Source organism: Crocuta crocuta, unplaced genomic scaffold, assembly GCF_008692635.1.
Source record: "Crocuta crocuta isolate KB4526 unplaced genomic scaffold, BGI_CrCroc_1.0 scaffold126, whole genome shotgun sequence".
NCBI classification, from domain to species: Eukaryota; Metazoa; Chordata; class Mammalia; order Carnivora; family Hyaenidae; genus Crocuta; species Crocuta crocuta.
This window is the reverse complement of record NW_027531000.1, coordinates 398,099-417,619: the sequence shown is the minus strand read 5'-3', so window position 1 is coordinate 417,619 and position 19,521 is coordinate 398,099. Positions and strand designations below refer to the sequence as shown.

General features: G+C 49.3%; 2 protein-coding genes across 6 annotated transcripts in view; one reads left to right on the top strand and one right to left on the bottom strand.

Annotated features, from left to right (window-relative positions):
* LRIG1 (leucine rich repeats and immunoglobulin like domains 1) overlaps positions 1-13,854 on the top strand; it is a 110,225-nt gene extending 96,371 nt beyond the window's left edge. Inside the window, exons 12-19 of the mRNA XM_077770599.1 lie at positions 1,229-1,392; positions 8,474-8,794; positions 10,101-10,382; positions 10,918-11,337; positions 11,720-11,845; positions 12,475-12,621; positions 13,201-13,485; positions 13,585-13,854. Coding sequence (XP_077626725.1) covers positions 1,229-1,392; positions 8,474-8,794; positions 10,101-10,382; positions 10,918-11,337; positions 11,720-11,845; positions 12,475-12,621; positions 13,201-13,485; positions 13,585-13,844 — 2,005 coding nt within the window. The 3' untranslated portion in view covers positions 13,845-13,854. The remainder of the gene's footprint in view (positions 1-1,228; positions 1,393-8,473; positions 8,795-10,100; positions 10,383-10,917; positions 11,338-11,719; positions 11,846-12,474; positions 12,622-13,200; positions 13,486-13,584) is intronic.
* A 2,177-nt stretch (positions 13,855-16,031) lies between these two features.
* SLC25A26 (solute carrier family 25 member 26) overlaps positions 16,032-19,521 on the bottom strand; it is a 120,459-nt gene continuing 116,969 nt past the window's right edge. For all 5 annotated transcript variants that reach the window (XM_077770594.1, XM_077770595.1, XM_077770598.1 and 2 more), the window contains one exon: positions 16,032-16,399. In XM_077770594.1, coding sequence (XP_077626720.1) covers positions 16,282-16,399 — 118 coding nt within the window. In that variant the 3' untranslated portion in view covers positions 16,032-16,281. The remainder of the gene's footprint in view (positions 16,400-19,521) is intronic.

Genomic DNA, 19,521 nt, shown 5'->3' with positions numbered 1-19,521 from the left:
CTTTTCTTTTTTTTTTTTTTTGAGAGAGACAGAGTGCTAGTGGGAAAGGGGCACAGAGCAGGGGAGACACAGAATCTGAAGCAGGTTCGAGGCCCCAAGCTGTCAGCACAGAGCCTGACGCGGGGCTTGAACCCATGAACCGCAAGATCATGATCTGAGCCAAAGTCAGATGCTTAACCAACTGAGCCACCCAGGCGCCCCTGTGGAATTTCTAAGTAAACTTCATCATCCTCGCTGTCACCATGTACCTTGTACCAGAGGCAGCTCCTGACAGGGAAGCCCGTGTATGTTCTCTCTCGGCCTTCACCCTTGCCGTGGGCTGGCCTCTGTTGGTTAGCTCACCAACAGAAGAGCCTTGAGGTCTCTTCCAGGAACAGGGCAGCTAGACTCTTCGGTTGACTTATCTTCGAGTGACTCCTCGGGAAGGAATGTCCGCTGAGATGGTGATTCCGATTTCTGTTTAAAAAGCTGATCCTCAGTTGCTGAGAAATGAAAAAGAAAATATTCTCTGTTTTGGTTGGAGCCTCACAAAACCAGACTTGCATTCTCATGCTCCCTGGGCAGTGGCAGTTAACTCACAAGCACTATTTAGGGAGTGGAGCCGAATCCTGCCGGCCCCCTGATCGGTGCTGGTGTGGAGAAATGCAAACAAGAGGGGGCCGCGTGGGCGGGGCTTACATCTGGATGTAAGAAAACATAGAGCTTGGCCAAATGAAAACTAAGAGCAATATAGAAAAAGAGCTCCCAGGACCTGTTTCAGTGTCAAGATCTAAGTTGCGGATCAGATTTGGAAGCTCCAAGTAGCTTGTCAGGAAGAGTGGGAAAAAGCAGAGAGGCTGGGTGGACAGACGGGGAGAGGTCACATGGTGCCCCCAGGGTCACTTAGGAGTAGTGCTGCCTGTCGTAGGACACGTGTGAGCTGCGGGTTGTTGGTACACCACGGGGTCATTGAGGCTGGTGGTGTCCATCTCGCCCAGAGCTTGTTAGAAATGCCAAATCTTGGGTTCCGTCCCCAACCTTCTGAGCCGGAGCATCATTTTATCAAAATCTCCAGGTAGATTATATGCGCTGCTCTGGGTCACTGGAGAGGAGCTGAGAAAAATCTCCCGTCTAGATGGCTGGTGTTAACAATAAAAGCTGTTCAGAGGTGACAGGGGAGGAGTCTGTACTGAGGGAATATCCCTTACTAGAGGCCACACCTCAGATGTCCCTTTGGTTTCTCTTCCAGCCACATCAGCAGCGATAGCTTCCTGTGCGACTGCCAGCTGAAGTGGCTGCCCCCGTGGCTACTGGGCCGCATGCTGCAGCCCTTCGTGACAGCCACCTGCGCCCACCCGGAATCCCTGAAGGGCCAGAGCATTTTCTCTGTGCCACCGGAGAGCTTTGTGTGCGGTAAGGCCGTCCCTGTGATCCTCTCTCCTCACGGGCCAGGAAGCCAGGAGGAAGTCCCCACTACAGGAGTGCTTTCTGTAATCAGGGCCAACCCCAGTTTCCGGTTCCCAGTCATCCGCTGGGTGCAAGCTCTTTACCGCTGAAACCACACGCGGTACTTACTGTGGAGTCGCCTCATTACGTGGTTCCTGGACTACGTGCATTTAATGAGAAGGAAGCTGGAGTTGGTTCAGTTACAGATCAGAAGAACCAGTTACTGGAAGAAGGTGGTGTCGTCTCTGGATGGCTCTGGTGCCCGGGTTTAGCTGTGAATTTACTCCGTGTACGGGGCTGGGGTTTTAATGTGTGTTTCTTTCCAGCCCCAAGAATGGAAGGTTAAATACAGGAAGAACAAGTCTCAGGAGAACAGTTAGTGTAGTAAAAATAATTCTTTGTTGTTGACTTGCACTCTTGCTGTTTCTCCAAACCACTGAAATCTGCACTTGGAGCTGTAAACTCTTTTCTCCTCTTGACTCGTGGAGCGTGGGTCTTGCCATCTTTTTGACCGGGGGTGGTTGGAATCCAAGTTTGGTTGCAAAGAGCACAGAATGCTGAACGGCTAGAGACAGTGCGCACACGCATGCACGTGACACACCACACTCACACAGAAATGGTCGGGAAGATGTGGTCAGAGAATGAAATGAAATTTGAGTGGTTTCCATTGTCTGCTCCGAGCAGGAGCAAGGGTGGGCTTCCCAGGCATGACCGGAACTCCTGAGCAGGCGTGAGTGCCTCCTGCCTTCTGTGCTCCCCCGTCTGCCCATGCCCTGGGTGTGACTGACGAGCCTAACCAGGAGTTCCCCGAGCAGCGTGGGCAGCCCTGTGGTCCACCTGTCCATCTTCCTCCTCGGGCACGGCAAGAGCAGGTGTGCCTGCCGACGTCAGGATACAAGTGTCCACCCACCACCACTTCTGCAAGCAGGCTCGCCCTCCTTTGTGCTGATCCCGTCCAGCAAAAAGCCTTAGAAACACCCAGTGTTCTTCCGCTGATCAGTCTTTGGGGAACCTCTGTGCATAGTGTGAGGCCGCACATACCTCCTGTCCAAGTAGGACACAGTGACCGTGCCGTCTGTTGTTCATCAGGTAGCTGGGCCTTGACTGTTAATTTGTCAGTTAACTGCCCTGAAGTGGGGCTTACTGAGCCTTCCTCCCTTTTCCTGTCATGGGGCCTAATCTTGCCCTTTGGATTAGCCAAGGTAGGACGTGTGACCTGCCGTGCCCAGCCTCCAGCCTGTGTCTCTGGCGTGTTCTGGATTCTAGCAGTTTACACTCATTAGCCCCACCTCCACATGGTAGCACAGGCTCGCCGCCAAACCAGTCATCACGTATGAATGGGAATCAGGAAGACAGTTGGCAGATCATCAAAGTCTTAAGCTGTGTGGGGAGTCTCCATCTTTTTTTTATAAAATGATTCTAGCATTGCTAGAATCAAAAAGTCAGATAACAACAAGTGTGGGTGAGGCAGGGGGGCATCTGAACCCTCCTACGGGGCTGGTAGGAACGTACCATGGTGCAGCCCCTTTGGAAAAGTTTGGAAGGTTCTCAGATAATTAAACATAGTTAAGCGGTGGCCCACTCCTAGCTATATGCTGGGGAGAAACAAAAATACATCTACATAAAACCTGGCCACAAATGCTCATGCAGCATTACTCATAATAGCCAAAGAGTGGAAAAAACCCAAGTGCTTAACACTCGACGAGTGGATAGATAGTGTGGTTGAGGCAGGCCCTGGAATATCATCAGGCCGTAAAAAAACAATCGTTCACACCACACATGAACCTTGAAATATTTGAAGTGAAAGAAACCAGTCCCAAAGAACCATCCACTGTATGATTCCATCCACATGGCCTGTCCAGAATGAATGAATGTCACATCCAGAATAGGACCCCAACTCGGGGGCCACTACAGGGGTGGTAGGAAGGTAAGTGAGTACTGGTGGCTTAGAGTGATGGATAGCTCAAAGGTAGGGGGATGTTTTTAGGGGGATTAAGTTATTTTTAAATGGACTGTGATGACTGGATCATTTACTTACTGTAACCCATTTTAGGTGTACCAATTAGTAGGGTTTAAAATATTGGAAAGTTGTGTGACCCTCGCTACCATCTAACTGGAACATTTACACCACCTGTTAAAAGAAGCAGTCACACTGCACTCACTGTTCCCTGTCAGCCACTACTCTTCATTTTAAATCTATGATTTATCTGTTCTGGATGTTTCATATAAATGGAATCCTACAATATATGGTCTTTGGTGACTAGGTGTTTTTAACTTAGCATAATTTTTTAGTATGTACCAGTACCTCATTATTTTTTTTAATGGTAGAATATTACATTGCATGGATATACATTTAGCTGTTATCACCTGATGGACATTTAGGTTGTTTGGATTTCTCAGTAATTCTAATTAATTCTGTGAACATTCATGTATAAGTTTTTGTGAATTCTCTTCCATATGTATTTAGGAATGGAATTGTGGGTCATACAGTAACTGTTTAACTTTTTGAGCAACTGCCAGACTGTCTTCAACAGTACCTACACTTCATAGTCCCACTAACAATGAATGAATGCATTTTGCAACTATATTGAAATCATTAAATCTAGTAGTTTTTCCACTGAATTGCTTAGGATTTTCTTTATATTCGATCATTATGTCATTTGAAAAAAGACAGTTTTACTTCTTCCTTTCCAATCGCAATCGTTTTGGGTTTTTTTTGTATTTTTTTTCTTGCCTCATTGCCATGGGTTGAGCCTCCTGGGTTGGGTAGAAGTAGTGAGGGCAGACTTCTTGTCTTTCCTGATTTGGGCAAAAGCATTCAGTCCTTCACCATTGGATATGATGTTAGTTGTAGATTTTTCATAGATGACCACCTGGTTGAGGAATTCCCCTTCTATTTCTAATTTGTTGAGTATTTTTATCATGATAGGATGTTGAAATTTTGTCAGATGCTTTTTTTCTGTATCTGTTGAGGGATAATGTGGGTTCCCCCCCCCCCCTTATTGATACAGTGTAGTACATTGATTTGTGGATGTTAAACCAACCTTGCATTCCTGATATAAATCCAATTTGGTTGTGGTGTATAATCCCTTTTATATGTTGTGGGATTTGGTTTGCCAATGTATCTGTAGAAGATTTTTGTATCTGTACTCAGGTATATAGTTGGGTTTCTGTCTAATTTTGTTATCTGGGAATACTTGATTCATACAGTGGAGTCAGATGTTCACTCATCTATTTTCTGCAAGAATTTCTGAAGGATTATTGATCATTCTTTAAATTTTGTGTAAAATTTGTCAGCGTAGCCATCTGGGTCTGGCTTTTTGTGGGAAGTTTTTAAATTATTCTCCTTTACTTTTTAACATGTATTTGGATTTTGTTTCTTCTTGAGTCAGTGTTGGTAGTTTTTCTTTTTTAGAATTTGTGTGTGTATCAGCTTATTTGTTGGAATACAAATTATTCAGAGTATTCCCGTTTGTTGCTGTGAAGTTAGTAGTAACTTTTGTTCCTAATTTTAGTATTCAGAGTCTTCTCCCCATTTCCCCATTCTGCTAGTCTACAGATTTTTCAGTTTCACTAGTATTTTCAAACAACTAACCTTTCTTTTCACTGATTTTTTTTTCCCCTTCTATTTCTGATCTCATAACTATTTCCTTCTGCTTGGTTTGGGGATGGCTTGTTTTTCTGATTTCTTAATGAGGAAGGTGAGGTTCTTAAAATTTGAGATCTTCCTTAATGTAGGCAGCTCTCAGTCTCTCTATAAGCACAGTTTTAGCTGCAATATTTAAGTTTTTTATTTGTGTTTTGTATTTGTGTGTTCATCTGCATTCATCTCAAAGTATTTTCTAATTTCCCTTATGAGCTCTTTGACTTAGAGATGTGAAGTTTATTTCCACAAATTAGCTTCCCAGTACTCCTTTTGATACTGATTTCTGGCTTCAGTCCATTGTTATTGAAGACACTTGGTAGGAATTTTCTTTTTCCATTTACTGAGATTTGTTTTTCGGCCTAACCTATGGTCTTGTGTTGGAGAATATTCCATGTGTGTTTTGAAATTAATGTTTATTCTGCTGTTGTGGGGCAGAACGTTCTATAGATATCTGCTTGGTCTGTTTGGCTTATAGTGTCCTGCAAGTTTTGTATTTTTTTGTTGATCTTCTGCCTAGTGTCCTAACCATCATTGAACATGGAGTATTGAAGTCTACAAACTGTTACTGTTGCATTGTCCATTTCTTCAGTTTTGTCCCTTCTTGCTTCATGTTTTGTGGAGCTCTGTTAGGTACATATGTTTATGATGTTTATGTCTTCCTGACGGACTGTTTTACATGATAAAAAATTACTTTCTCTCTAGTAACCATTTCTATCTTAAAATCTATTTTATCTGACATTAGTATAGACACTGTAGCTCTCCTCTGGCAACTCTTCAGATTTGTGACTCTGAATCTAAAATGTATCTCTTGTAGATCGTGTATAGCTGGGTCATGGGATTTTATCCATTTTGGTAATCCCTGCCTTTTGATTGGAGTGCTTAATGTTTAATGTACTTACTGATAAGATAGAATTTGCTGCTTGCTATTTATTTCCTGTTTTCTTTTTAGTTCCTGTAATTTGTTCATTACTGACTAGTTTTGTATGAAATATTTGTATTAGATTCTGCTATATCTTTTTAATTCCCTTCTCCTTTTTTGGGTTATTTTCTTAATGGTTGCTGCGGGGATTATAGTTAACATTTTAAGCAACGTAGTTCAGATTAATAATTGAACAGGATGCAGACTTTTGCTCCTACTAAGCTCCATTTGTGCATCTCCTCCTTTGTGTTACTAGTGTTACTATTGTCATATGAATTACATCTTTATGCATCATAACCCTGATCAACACATTTTTTTTTGATTATTGCTCTTTGTAGTTACCTTTTAAATCAGGCGGAGGAGAATGTTATAAACAAAAATACACTTATACTGTCCTTGCATACTGACTTTTGTGGTTACTTTTAATGGTTTCATTTCTTTCTGTGGATTTGAGTTACTGTTGTGCCTTGTCATTTCAGCCTGAAGGATTCCCTTTAGTATTTCCTATAGGGCAGGTCGGGTAGCAGTGAATCCCATCAGGTGATCAGTCTTTAATTTCTTACCCACTTGGGAAGGTTAGTTTTGCTGGGTACAGAATCTTAGCTGACAGTCTGTTTCAGGACTTTGAATATTTCTTCCTACTGACCTCCATGGTTTCTGATGAGACCTCAGGTGTTGTATCATTGAGGATTCCTTCTGTGTGATGGGTTGCAGCTCTTGTGTTGCTTTCAAGATTCATTTGGCTTTGACTTCTGACAGTCTGAACTTCTTGAATTTGTAGATAGCTCTTTACCAAATTTGGCAAGTTTGGGGCTTTTGTTTCTAGAAATACCTTGGTTTCTGTTTGTTCTCTTTCTTAGACTCCCATTATTTGTATGTCATTACACTTGATGCTGTCCCACACACAGGTCTCGGTGAATGTTCATTATCCTTCATTCTTTTTTATTTCTTAGATTGGACAGTCTCAATTTCACCAATTCTTCTGCCTGCTCAGTTGGGCTACTGAGCCCCTCAAGTGAATTTTTCATTTCAGTTATTGTACTTTTAACCTCCAAAATTTACATTTGGTTTACCTCTATGATTGTGTTTTATTGGTGTTCTCTGGTGGGAAAGTATTCACATACTTTAATTTTTTTGGAATATGATTTCCTTTCATTCTTTGAACATATTTATAAAGCCAACTTAAGGTCTTTAAAAGTCCCAAGATCTGGGCTGCTTTCAGTTTCCATTGACTGCTTGTTTTCATGTTTATGTAGTTTTACATTTTTTTTGTTGGAAACTGACCCTTTAAAATAATGTGGCAACTCTGGGCATCAGATTCTCTGTCTTCCCTCTGGTTTGTTGTTGTTCTATTTGTTATTACAATTTCTAGACAAATATGTTAAAGTCTGTTGGATGTAGCCACTGAAGGCCCTCCCTGATTAGCTACTACCTGGACAGAGAGTCCTTAGATCACTTCAGAAAGTCTCCCATCCTTTGCCCGGCATCCAAGTTGTGTGTTAAGGGAGTGCCCCCACTTCCTGTTTGCACTGATCCCTCATCACAGGTAAAAAAAAAAAGAAAAAAGAAAATTAGGATCCTCTCAGGCCTTTCTTGGGCAAGCATACAGTGCCGCTCATGCACGTGGCCTTCTAGATCCTCAGGAACATGGAGGACCTTTTTAAAGCCCACGGTCAACATTTCATGCCCTCCTTTTTCTTTTTACTTGTTTGCCTTCTGTCTTGTTGGCTCCATTGATAGTGGCTCATTGGTGCCCGCTACCTGTTTTCATCAAATGTCCTCAGGGGAGGGCTTGCCTGCTCAGCAAACCGCATCTGATCAAATCATGCCAGCCTAGAGGATGGGGTGTTGGGTGAAGGGGGCTCCAAACCCATTCTGCCCCTCTCAGTGGCTGCTAGGCTTCTGGGTTTTAAGGCTACCACAGAGCTGGGGAGAGAGGGATGGGACTTAAGTTAGAATGCCACCAAGCTCACTTTTCTTCCTGAGATTCAGGTCTTCTTGAGCTAGTCCTCCGTGGGCTGTTACAGCCTTTGGTTATTTTCTAGAATTTGGAAACACGTGATTGGAACCATTTTTGCTAGTGTTCTCCCTGCTTTCATAGAGGTGCAGATTTGGAACAGCTCTTCTCACTTTCTGGAAGGGCCTTCTACCCCATTCCTTTTGGAGTAAAGTTTGTGGTAAGGTCTGTGCAGTCAGGGTGGGTGGTTCTGTGTTTTGTGTTAAGGTAACTGAAGTGAAGCCAACTGTAGTATTCTCAGGGAAACTCCTGAAATCTATGGTTTTGGTACAAGAGTCATGGTGGATACGTTTATAATCAAGGAGTGTGGTCGTGGAGGTGATCACTGCTCATGGGTTTATACCTGGATAAGGCCAGATATCCATGGGTTGTCCTGGCCTTGACAGTGTTGGAGGGTGTGCAGGGTCCCTGAAAGATGAGGTCCCTGTGTGTCCTGAGAGCCTTAAATTTGGTTTCTTCTCCCCAGATGACTTACCCAAGCCCCAGATTATCACGCAGCCCGAGCCCACCATGGCGGTGGTGGGCAAGGACATCCGGTTCACGTGCTCGGCAGCCAGCAGCAGCAGCTCCCCGATGACCTTTGCCTGGAAGAAGGACAACGAGGTCCTGGCCGACGCCGACATGGAGAACTTTGCCCACGTCCGCGCGCAGGACGGGGTGGTGATGGAGTACACCACCATCCTGCACCTGCGCCACGTCACGTTTGGGCACGAGGGCCGCTATCAGTGTGTCATCACCAACCACTTCGGCTCCACCTACTCGCACAAGGCCAGGCTCGTTGTGAATGGTAAGTGCGTGCTGTTTCCTCTGGTGTAAGATTCCTACAGATCGACACGTGGTTCTGAGATGCACGTAGGAAGGACGCAGATGGGAGACCCATAAGCTTCACTGGGACATTATTGCCCCTTTGGCCCCCGAGCAAGTGTTATTATACACATCAGTTACTCTCCGTGAATTGTCTGTTTTGTTTTTGTTGACTGTTTTATCCAGTTGTTAAGTGAAAAGGAGGGCCCAAGGCTTGTATTTTTATACATTTATTATTCTCCACAGACCATGATGTTAGTGTCCAGGTCCCAAGCATATACCCTGGTCGTGGGGAAGCTCGTGGCCCCTGAGTACACGGGCACGGAGCCGGTGGAGGACCAGCCGGATAGGATGGCCCTGGCGTGTTCGACGAGGAGTTTTTACTCCGTAACCAGCCTGAGAGTCCATCAAACTGGCTTTTTTCAGGGCTGTTTGTTGCAGTGAGTTTAGGGTCAAAGAAGAAAATAGCTGGAGTAGTTAAGCACCCTGCCCCCCAAATAACCTAGTAAGATTTTCCAGCTAGGAAGTACTGGAACCAGTGTCTTAAAGCCCTCACAGACCACAGGAAAACACATTGTTTATCCCACTTGGGCCTGCAGGCCTGGCTTACTCTGAAGGAGTCGTCTTTGTTTATCAAAAATTCAGTGAACTGTTAGACTTTCCACCAAAGTAACCTTGATGGGAACGGCAGTGGTGCCTGGCGTGTGGCTGGAGGTTCCCCCCATGTCAGGGAAGACTTGGCAGAACGAAGCTGGTGTAGGCTTCCAGCTCACGTGGGCGCAGCGCCGTGGCCCCAGCACCAAGTCTCCCCCGTGATCTCTTCAGGAGGGAAGCGCCACCCATTGCCGTGCCCAGGGTGAGGGCACGTCAGCCTCCCTGCTGTGGTTGCATCTCTCAGGAGCAGACCATTTGTCTGGCCCAGTCTCTGTTCGGGTGCTTCAGGCAGATGTGTGTCGGACCCTAGAATTTACTGGGTATCCCCGAATAGAGTGCCGCGTGAGGCCCCAAAGGGAAAATGCTTCATGTAAAGTCTTCATTTGAGGGGGTGACAGCCAGCTTCTCAGGTCAACGAGGGTGGCCCATGCAAGGGAGAGGCAGGCAGTTCGGGAAGCCTGCTGCTTCTCCCTCAAAGGCACTGCGAGTGGTTGTAGGCAGACGCTGGCACGAAGGATGCTGAGGGGCACATGGACGCAGAGAAGGAGGTCTTTTCGGCAGAGGGTGGTTCTGGTCTTTGCATCCGGCTTTCCCGGGACGCGAGCCTGATCGTGCACATCGTATGTATTTTGCAGTGTTGCCGTCATTCACCAAAATGCCCCACGACATTGCCATCCGGACGGGCACGATGGCCCGGCTCGAGTGTGCTGCCACGGGCCACCCCAACCCCCAGATCGCTTGGCAGAAGGACGGAGGCACGGATTTCCCCGCTGCTCGCGAACGACGCATGCACGTCATGCCCGATGACGACGTGTTTTTCATCACCGATGTGAAGATCGATGACATGGGTGTTTACAGCTGCACTGCCCAGAACTCAGCTGGCACCGTTTCAGCCAATGCCACCCTGACAGTCTTAGGTCCGAGCGCTCATACGCGCAGTACTGGAGTGCACATGTGCGCGGGTGTGGAAGAGGGTCCTCAAGTACCAGACGCCTAGTGGCCAGGTTCTCAGATGGTAGAGCCTCTAGCGTGGAGCCGAGTGTGGTCTGCTGGCTCTGTTGGTTTCACATTTTGAGCCACTTTCTAGCATTTTTTTTCCCCAGTGTTTTTGTTTGTTTTTAAGATAATAGGCACTGAATTAAGAGAGTATAGGGCTTTGGTATGGAACATTCTAGAACTGCCCTCTGACTTACACTGGATGGGTGTGGCTTAAGAATAGAGACACCAGTCTGGCACAGGACAGTTGGGTCTCCTGTGGCTCAAGATTAGTTCCTCCTTGTTGAGGGAGCCACCCCCCAGAAAGGTTAGATTTAGTCACTGTGTTAAGTCTGAAAAGCGTGCCAGTCTGGTGAAGATCTCATAGGGCAATTCACTGACACGTTGGACTGTTCTCTGCCCAGAAGACAAGGCAGGCCCCACAGTAACCGTCTGGTTTCCTCTGACTTCCCGCAGAAACCCCGTCCTTGGTGGTGCCTCTGGAAGACCGTGTGGTGTCCATGGGAGAAACAGTGGCTCTCCAGTGCAAGGCGACCGGGAGCCCTGCGCCCCGCATCACCTGGTTCAAGGGGAACCGCCCGCTGAGCCTCACGGAGCGCCACCACTTCACCCCCGGCAACCAGCTGCTTGTGGTTCAGAACGTGGTGGTGGAGGACGCGGGCCAGTACACCTGCGAGATGTCCAACGCCCTGGGCACAGAGCGCGCCCACAGCCAGCTGAGCATCGTGCCCAGCCCGGGCTGCAGGAAGGACGGGACCACCGTGGGCATCTTCACCATTGCCGTGGTGTGCAGCATCGTCCTGACATCGTTGGTGTGGGTGTGCATCATCTACCAGACCAGGAAGAAGAGTGAGGAATACAGTGTCACCAACACAGGTTAGCCCCTGCTGGCTGGCTTCCTTTCAGGGCAGGAGAAACGCAGGGAGATCTGTGGAGGCGGCCGTGGCCGGAGGCGCCCCATGAACAGTGGCCGCGTGGTGGCTTGTTGCTGCAGGGACCAGTGGTGTGCTTCGGGTAGCTGTGGTTCCCTCGGGACCGTTGCTCGCTCACTCTCTGGTGGCCTCAGAGCCCCGCGTGCCACATTTCCTTACAGCCAGGTGGAAAGGAAGGCAAAGCTGGGCCCTCTGGACAAGGCCTCTGCCCAGCCTGGGCGGCTGCTTTGGACATGCTGAATCTGGGCTTGATAGTGAATGAGGGTTTTCATTTCTTACCACTGCGAAGGATTGCGATACATGGTATTTGTCCCGTCTCCTTGCAGATGAAACCATTGTGCCACCAGATGTTCCAAGCTACCTGTCTTCTCAGGGGACTCTTTCTGACCGACAGGAAACTGTGATCAGGACGGAGGGTGGCCATCAGGCCAACGGGCACATCGAGAGCAACGGTAAGGGCTCAAAGCCTGACGTAACCTTGTCCTGAGGAGCCAGAGGAGGCCTCCTGCCCCTTCCCAGGGCAGGTGCGTGGCCTTGGGTTGAGCACATCCGGCCTAGAAGGCTGGCAGACTCCAGCCTTCTGTTAGGTCTTTGTCGGCTCTTCCCTGTGCAAGTTTTGCAGGGTTTGAAAACTCCAGGGTGCAGGAAGTTGCTATGTATGGGGCTCCGGATCCCCTAGTCAGGATAAGGTAGGATTGAAAGCAGCAGCCCTACAGGACATGACAGATCGGCCCTGAAACCAGCCCATTTCTCAAATAGGGGAAGGGCCCAGGCCTGGTCTGTAGTCCAGTCCCTGCTACTAGAAAGCTCTGCCAGGGCAAGCCACCTCCACAAGGGAGACCATGTTTGTTGGGGACAAGTTTATCCTTAAAAGAATTGCTCACCACCATGGCTCTGAACACAGGAAGGCCTGCCTGCTGGCCAGCCTGGGTTATGAAATGTTTCTTGCTGGTCAGCCCAGGCACCTACAATGTCAGGAACATTGTACAAAGGACCATTCTGGTAGCCTTGCCCATTGTTCTCCTAAAGCTTACTCTGAAAAGCCGAGCCCGTCACTTCTAACCGTGGGACTGTACTGCAGGTGTCTGTCCAAGAGATACAAGCCTCTTTTCGGGGGTGGACGCTCATGGCGTCACGTGCAGGCAGCCCAAGCCCTGTGCTGGTTGTAACAAGGAGCCCTGGGCCATGATGGAGAAAGCCCAGCGGAGACCTGGTCCACAGAAGATGGGTAAGAGATGTTTTCGTTGGGAAAAATCTTTGGTTCTTGAAATCCAAATTCGAGTTGACTTGTTCATTAAATGAAAGAGAAAGAGGAATTACTGGTCTAAGACTGTTTCAGAACTTGGTATTCGGTGTATAAACAGGAAGCTGTGGTCTGGCTCTCCGAATTCTGGAGTAGGAGGTCTCTTACATCAATCTGTGGTGTAGTGATCCTGGGCTTGAAGTTTCCAGATTCATAAGCAATTTAAATAAAGGGCATGGCCCAAACTGAAGAATCTTTTCACGAGGGCTGTTTTGAGCCTGTATTTCTGATGATTCAAGGAGACTCCTGCCACCACATGGTATGTCATTCCATGGGGTTTCTTTCTGGGAGCCGAACAGCAGGACCACTTTCTCTCAGGAAGAAATTAATCTGAAACTTGGACGACCCACTCTTCATTAACGGCTTGTGTTTGCCCAGTCCTTTTTCTGTGACCATAAGTGGGAGAGAGGGGAGTTTGCTGGAGTTGGTCTGAGCAGGGTACCGCAGCTCCCTCCTCAGACTGTCCTGGGGATGGTTCTAACCCCACTCTGTCTGGGTCTGCAGAGCACAGCAGCCCTGTTGCGTGCGGTGACTGCAACAGTGACGCGGACAGGAATCGCAAGGAACAGGTGTCCTATCCTCAGCCTGTGCCCAGAGACCATACGCAGCCAGGTACACTCAGCAGCCCGGAGCCCAGTCCGAGTGAGCGAGAACATTCTCCACATCACCTGGGCGGCGGGACTGTGGACGGGTCCCGCGCCGACTGCAGGGGGTCCCTCTACCCCAGCAACCATGACAGAATGCCACCCTCCTTGAAGAAAAGGCCAACGGCACCTCTAGATGGAAAAGGTAGACATTCAGTGTCTTCCAGGGACCCCCCCGGCAGGTGGGTGGGGGCAGGTACGCAGCCAGACTGGAGGCTCTGACGTGCCCTCTCCTTTCTCCCAGGGGCCTCCTCTTGGACTTTAGCACGGGTGTGTGAGCCAGACTCCGTGGACCGCCAGCCTCCCTGCACATTAACTCCAGGCAGTCCTGAGCTCACCGAAGCCTCCTCGGGCTTTCCCGACATCCCCAGTGAAGGCCAGCACTTGCTTCTTTCCAACGGACACCTCCCCAAAGCCTGTGACTCCAGTCCTGAGTCCCCCCCACTGACAGGACAGCACCCCGGGAAACGGGGCGTGCCCCTGCTCTTTGCACCGAACATCTAGGCTTGGTCTACCTCAGCTCTTGTGTCCGTCTCTACGGGAAGGAGGTAGGAGAGGCTGTGAGGAAGCTTGGGTTCAAGCGTCACTGATGTGTACATAGTTTTTAAACTTCCGTGTGGAGTATCCGTAGTTTAAAGGACGTGCGGCCGCTGCACTGCCCGAGGCTATTGTGTACAAAAGCAGAGAAGTGTTTGATACCAGTGTACATAAGAGTTTTCAGAGATTTCATATATATTATATATCTTTTACAGACGCTATTTTAATCTATAGTGCATGGTTAACAAAGAAATCGTACAATTTTGAAAATACTATTTTTCATATCAGGTTGCTGTTTCATTTTGGAAGGAGAGGGGGGATAGTTCTGGTGCCTTAATGCATGGATGCAATTTCTAGAAGCTAAAAACCACATTTGCTCTCTGGAGTTTTTGGTAGGTGGGAAGGATGAGATTTGTCTTACACTTCACAGGACAGACCCCCTAGCCTGCTTTCCAGCCAGAGCCATCGTGTGCATCGGAACTAACTTCCTGTCAGTATTGCTCCTGGGCGGAGGCTCGCGCAGCTCACCTCCCCATAGGGTCCAGAGACGCCCACGTCATGTGCCTGTGACGTGCATGACTTTCTCTTGTAGGCTCCTTGCCAAGCAGCATGGGGGTTAACCCACCAGAAGCATTGGTTCCGAACAATTCAGCACTGCCTTTCTTCCTTCCCTGAGAAAAGCAAGTGTGGTTCTTGTCATATCACTCGATTGTCATGTGAGGCTTAAAGATAGAGGCTGCTGGTGTTGCTACCTGTGGATTTGTTCAATAGTTATGTTTTAGTTCTGCCAATATCCTTAATACTCCGTTGACCACGGGGGAGGAAGAGGATCCAGTCCTTACTGTTCAGGGCTAGCTCCCCTCCTGAGGGTCCGGAGCCGGTGTGTCCAGCCCTCATACAGCCGGCCTGGGCTGGGACTGTCCGAGGTGGGGCCCTGCGCCTGGGTGTACTTGCACTTTCGAGACCCGTAGCTAACCATCTTGTGAGTGCCAATGTGTGTTCAGGAAAACTGACCTCGAAACAAGGTCCTTACGATCTTCGAAATTAAGTTCCTTTGACCCAAAAGCTGAAGGGAGAGACTGACAAAGGGGTGGTAAAATTTCACGGTCTGATGTCAACACTGTTCGAAAAGGTAAGCACATTCAGAGTTGTGTTCTCGACAGTCAACTGATTCATGTTACTTCCACAAAATATGTGAATTTGCTGCTTCTGAGAGGCAATGTGAAAGAGGAAGTATTACTTTTATGTACAAAGTTATTTATTTATAGAAATTTTGGTACAATGTACATTGAAAAACATGTAAAATATTGAAGTGTCTAACAAACGGTGTTGAAGTGTCTTTAATAAAGGTTCATTTATAAACATTCCTTGTGTGCCTGGGGTCCTTCGTCTACTGCCGTTGTAACCAGTGTGTTCCATTCCAGAAACTGCCTTACAAACCAAACGCACGCAAGATGCCTTTAATTATCTTTTTTCCCCAGAAAGAAAGGGGGAAATTTTTTTTATGCAAAGCAAAATCCTATACTTTAGCCCCAGGGACAATACACCACCACTAGATTCCTGAGATTTCTCTCTGAATTTTTCTAACAAACACCTGGAGCTTATTAGTCAAGCTCTGAAACGGTGACCTCCCTTCTAACTGCAGACAATAAACCTTCGCGATTAGGAACGAAGAAACCCTGCTCTGTTCCCCAGTCGGCCCCTCCTCTGGGTCGCACGGGGAGCATGGGGTGGGGCTCAGCGCCCCGGAGGACCCACGGTACCCTCCCACCCCGAAGCCAGCTGGGCCCACCTCATCCTTGGAGCTGCAACTGGTCACTTGCTTTCACACACAGCACACGGGCCGAGGGAGCCTTCTCTGTAAAATAAAACAACTGTGTGTTTTCTGGGAACTCTGAGAGAAATGAGCAGCAGCCTGGTGCCCAGCAGAATGCTGGCTATGCACCTGCAGTTCATTCTTTTTAAACAAAGCCCTAAGCTCACACAGTAGAGAGAGACCCACCCACGTGCACTTCTCCTAAGTCTCCTTCCTGTTCCCGGTCTCGCCATCCTTTCGCCATGAGAACTTTCTCTGCCTTCCGCTGTGTCCACTAGCAGGTGGCAGGAAATGCAAGATCAGATACAGATCAAATGACGGCTCTGTGCAGCCTGGACTCGGCCTTACCAAACGTATTTATTGAGGGGTTCTGAGAAAAGGGTTCAAAGTACCGCCGTGGACACGGTCCTCTCTCTGCGGTCTGGCGGCCAGACGGCGGGCGACGTTCCAGGCGGCCCGGGGCAGGCGCGACCTCCCCAAGGTCCTCCTCTTGACACACGGCACAGCGCGGGTGGTTCAGATGCCCGAGCAGCTGCCTGCCGGAAGGGAGCCCGGTGGCACAGCAGTGCATGTGGGGCCGTCCCTGGTTCAGGGGCCCCCTCTGCCAAGTCGCACCAGCAAGCTGCGGGTTTGGTCATAAGCACCAAGAAAGATGAAGCCTCCCAGACTGATGGCTGCCATTCGAGGGAAGACACCTGCAAATAATCTAGGGAAGGAAAAAAGCAGGACAAAAGTTTTTTTAATTGCTCTGTGTAAAAAAGGTTAAATTCCAACACCCACAGCTTGCTCAACTCCACACACCACGCTCATTAAACCCCCACACAGCACTTAAAATGTGTGCTTTTTCCTTTCAGAATGGCACTAAATTACAGTCCCAAGCAGACTTGCTGAAGTCTGGGACCAGCTGTTTGTTGGCTAACGGGGCTGAATACCAAACAGCTTACTTGGGAGCCTCACAATTAAGTCCAGTAATTAGTCAAGAAATACAAACTGTCCCCACAACAGTCCTGCGGAAAACTTCCAGATGGGCTCTTGGAGAGATGAAGACACTGACTTTTGTAACGGAGTCCAAGGCCCGCCGCAGGGATGGAAGGCGGGCGCGGGTGCTGATTTTCCCACAGCTCGGCCGCTCCTCCCAGTGGCTCGGTGGCATTCGGTCCTTAGAGGCCCAGAGATGGGCATGGGCACGGGGAGGCAAATCTCCATGGACTCCCTATTTGTTTTCTGAGCAAGGGCAAGGAAGGCACACGGGCTGGGCAGAGAGCACCCCCTCACAGGTTCTGTCCCCACGCACCATGCCAGCCAGTGGCGCTTTGGAACACGGAAGGCAAAGTAAAAGAATGGTACGGGGGGCGGACACTGGAGGTTCACTCTTTAAAAGCCATCCTGTTGCCGTGCACAAGTATCTGTTCAACGGGGTTCATCCTGGCACTGCTGGTACCAGAGAAACTGCAACCCTCCTTCTGGTTACATAAATNCTGGTGGCTGCGGGGGGGTGGGGGGGGGAAATGCTACACAACTGGTAAAAATGAGGTAGCCCATGGGACCCACGGCACAAAATACGCACAGCAGGTTCTGACGGAAGTCCCAAAGCTGTGTGTGTCATCTGAGTCTGTGGCAGGGACAGGCTCCAAACTCTGGGGGGCCGGGTTAGAGGAAACCCTCCCCCCCCCACCCCATCTTTCTCTAACGACTGTGTCTTACCAAAAGCATTTACTTTTGTAAACCGAAAAAAATCAGAACTAGTGGACTTACTAGTGAAAAGACCGGCCCGGGTCCAGGGAAGGAAACATGGTCAGGTTATGTGAAAAGGACATAACCTTTAAAACAGGAGAAAACATCCACAATAAGCTAAATGGTGACTGGCCAAGACTGTGGACAGGAGAGCAACGCCGCGGCCTGGTTTCCGCACACCTGCTGGGAGAGGTCAGCTGGCCGCCTCCCCTCTGCACGTCGCACTTAGTTAGCACTTCTGAGGACAACGGGGCTGAGCATTAGGGGGCCATACTTTGGTTAGCTGAGTAAGGATCCAAATCATGAAGCAAGATCCTGCAGATAAAACGAGAACCTCTTCTCTAGGAGTAACCATGAAAACTGCATGAGGGAAAAAGCTGCCCGGCTCAGCATCCTGCAAATCATTCTTGCGGGAGGTGGGAGGTGAGGACAAAACTCACCAGTTACCACACTGAGGCCACTGGGACCTTGTGGCGCGAAACAGGGACTCCTCCTCCCACCCCTCCCTACAAAGCGAAGGGTGCCGGGAGGGAGGTCAGCAGAAGCTGAGACTTGAGTCCACTTCTGCCACGAAATCCTCCCTCATGATCTGAATGACTTCGAAACCCGTGTCAGGGTTCAGCTTTTGCCGCTAATGAACTCAGCTGCTCCTGGCAAGAGGCAGATGGAAGCAGTTTATGGTTTCACCAGATGACAACTGAATCTATTAACATAATTATAGCCCTAAAGCAGACCAATTTGTACAGTGAGCACCCCAACCGCACGAGGCGGCAGGGACTTGAGTGCAGCGGCTGTGTCCCAGGGACCGCAGATCACACGCGGTAACAAACGTGCGCAGCGCACGGGCCCGGAGGGGGTGTGCCCGGGGCAGCAGCGCACAGCGGTGAAGACATAAAGGGCACGGTCAGGAAACAGCCGGCCGCTCAACAGGGCGAGGCAGCAGGGGCAATGCAGGGCACACAGGCGTCCCGTGCAGGCGGTGTTTTTATTTTGGAGACACCAGTTTGCCCTGGAGCCTATTCCGAGTCTGTGCCCGAACACAGCCTTCCCCCATGTGAACCAACACAGAGAGATCGAAACGCGTCCCGCCCGTACCCGGAGAGGCCAGGCCGGCGTCAGTGCCGCGGGGAAGCTCCCTGCGGGCGTCCGGGGCACTCAGCAACGAGGCAGGTGCGTTCGAGGCGGCAGCAGGGGCCACCGGGCCGGGTGGGAGCAGGACAGAGGCGCCGGCTGAGGACGGCCGTCAGGGCCAAGGACACGGTCAGGGCCGAGGACGCCCGGGGCCGCTGGAGAACAGCTGCCCACGCCGGCAGGGGTGGGTTTTGTTTGCTTTCAGTTACAGTTCCTTCGTCAAATCATTTGTGGCCTTTTATCATATTACTCAGAAGCTAATAAAACTATCATTTCTTAAATGACAAGCGTGGCTGCCTGAAATCCTCTGCCAAGGACCNGGGCTTCGTTTCAGTCATCCATTCAAGGGAATTCCTTCCTTACGAGGCCCTGGTGGCCAGGATTTTGCTGACCGTACCGCACCCACGTACCACCACCACTTTCTCAAGAAAGGCAGACGCACTGCAGCTCGATACCAGCTCCTCAGAGCAGAGGTGTGACCAGCAGGTGCCATCAAATCTGGTATGAGCCACGTCTGAATCGTTCAGCTGCTACTGCAAAGCTGCTCCAGAGCTCTCTTCTCTCAGGCCGCTTCACTGTTCAGTGTGGAATGCAGGTCTGCGCTATGAGCAGGTTCTCCCCTCCTCACGCCACCTTAGATGTAAATGGCTGGCCCCGGCGCCCATGCCACCGCTCTGCTGTGCCCTTGCTCGTGCTCAAGTGTTCCTTTCTGGTACACCCCGTTCTCCTCTCAGAACCCGAGTCCCTCAGGCAACCAGCATCAGCCCATCAGGGGTGCCGCATACAAAAACCACCCAACCTGACCTACTTTTGTAACTACCAGTTGCAAATTTTGAAGAGAAGGGAGCTGTTGTGCAAAAACCTTAGCTGGGGCGTGACCGATGCGCCTCATGTTACCCAACTACCAACTAACCCCAAGAAGAACCTGTCGAATGCACACGACACGACAATCATCCCAACAGC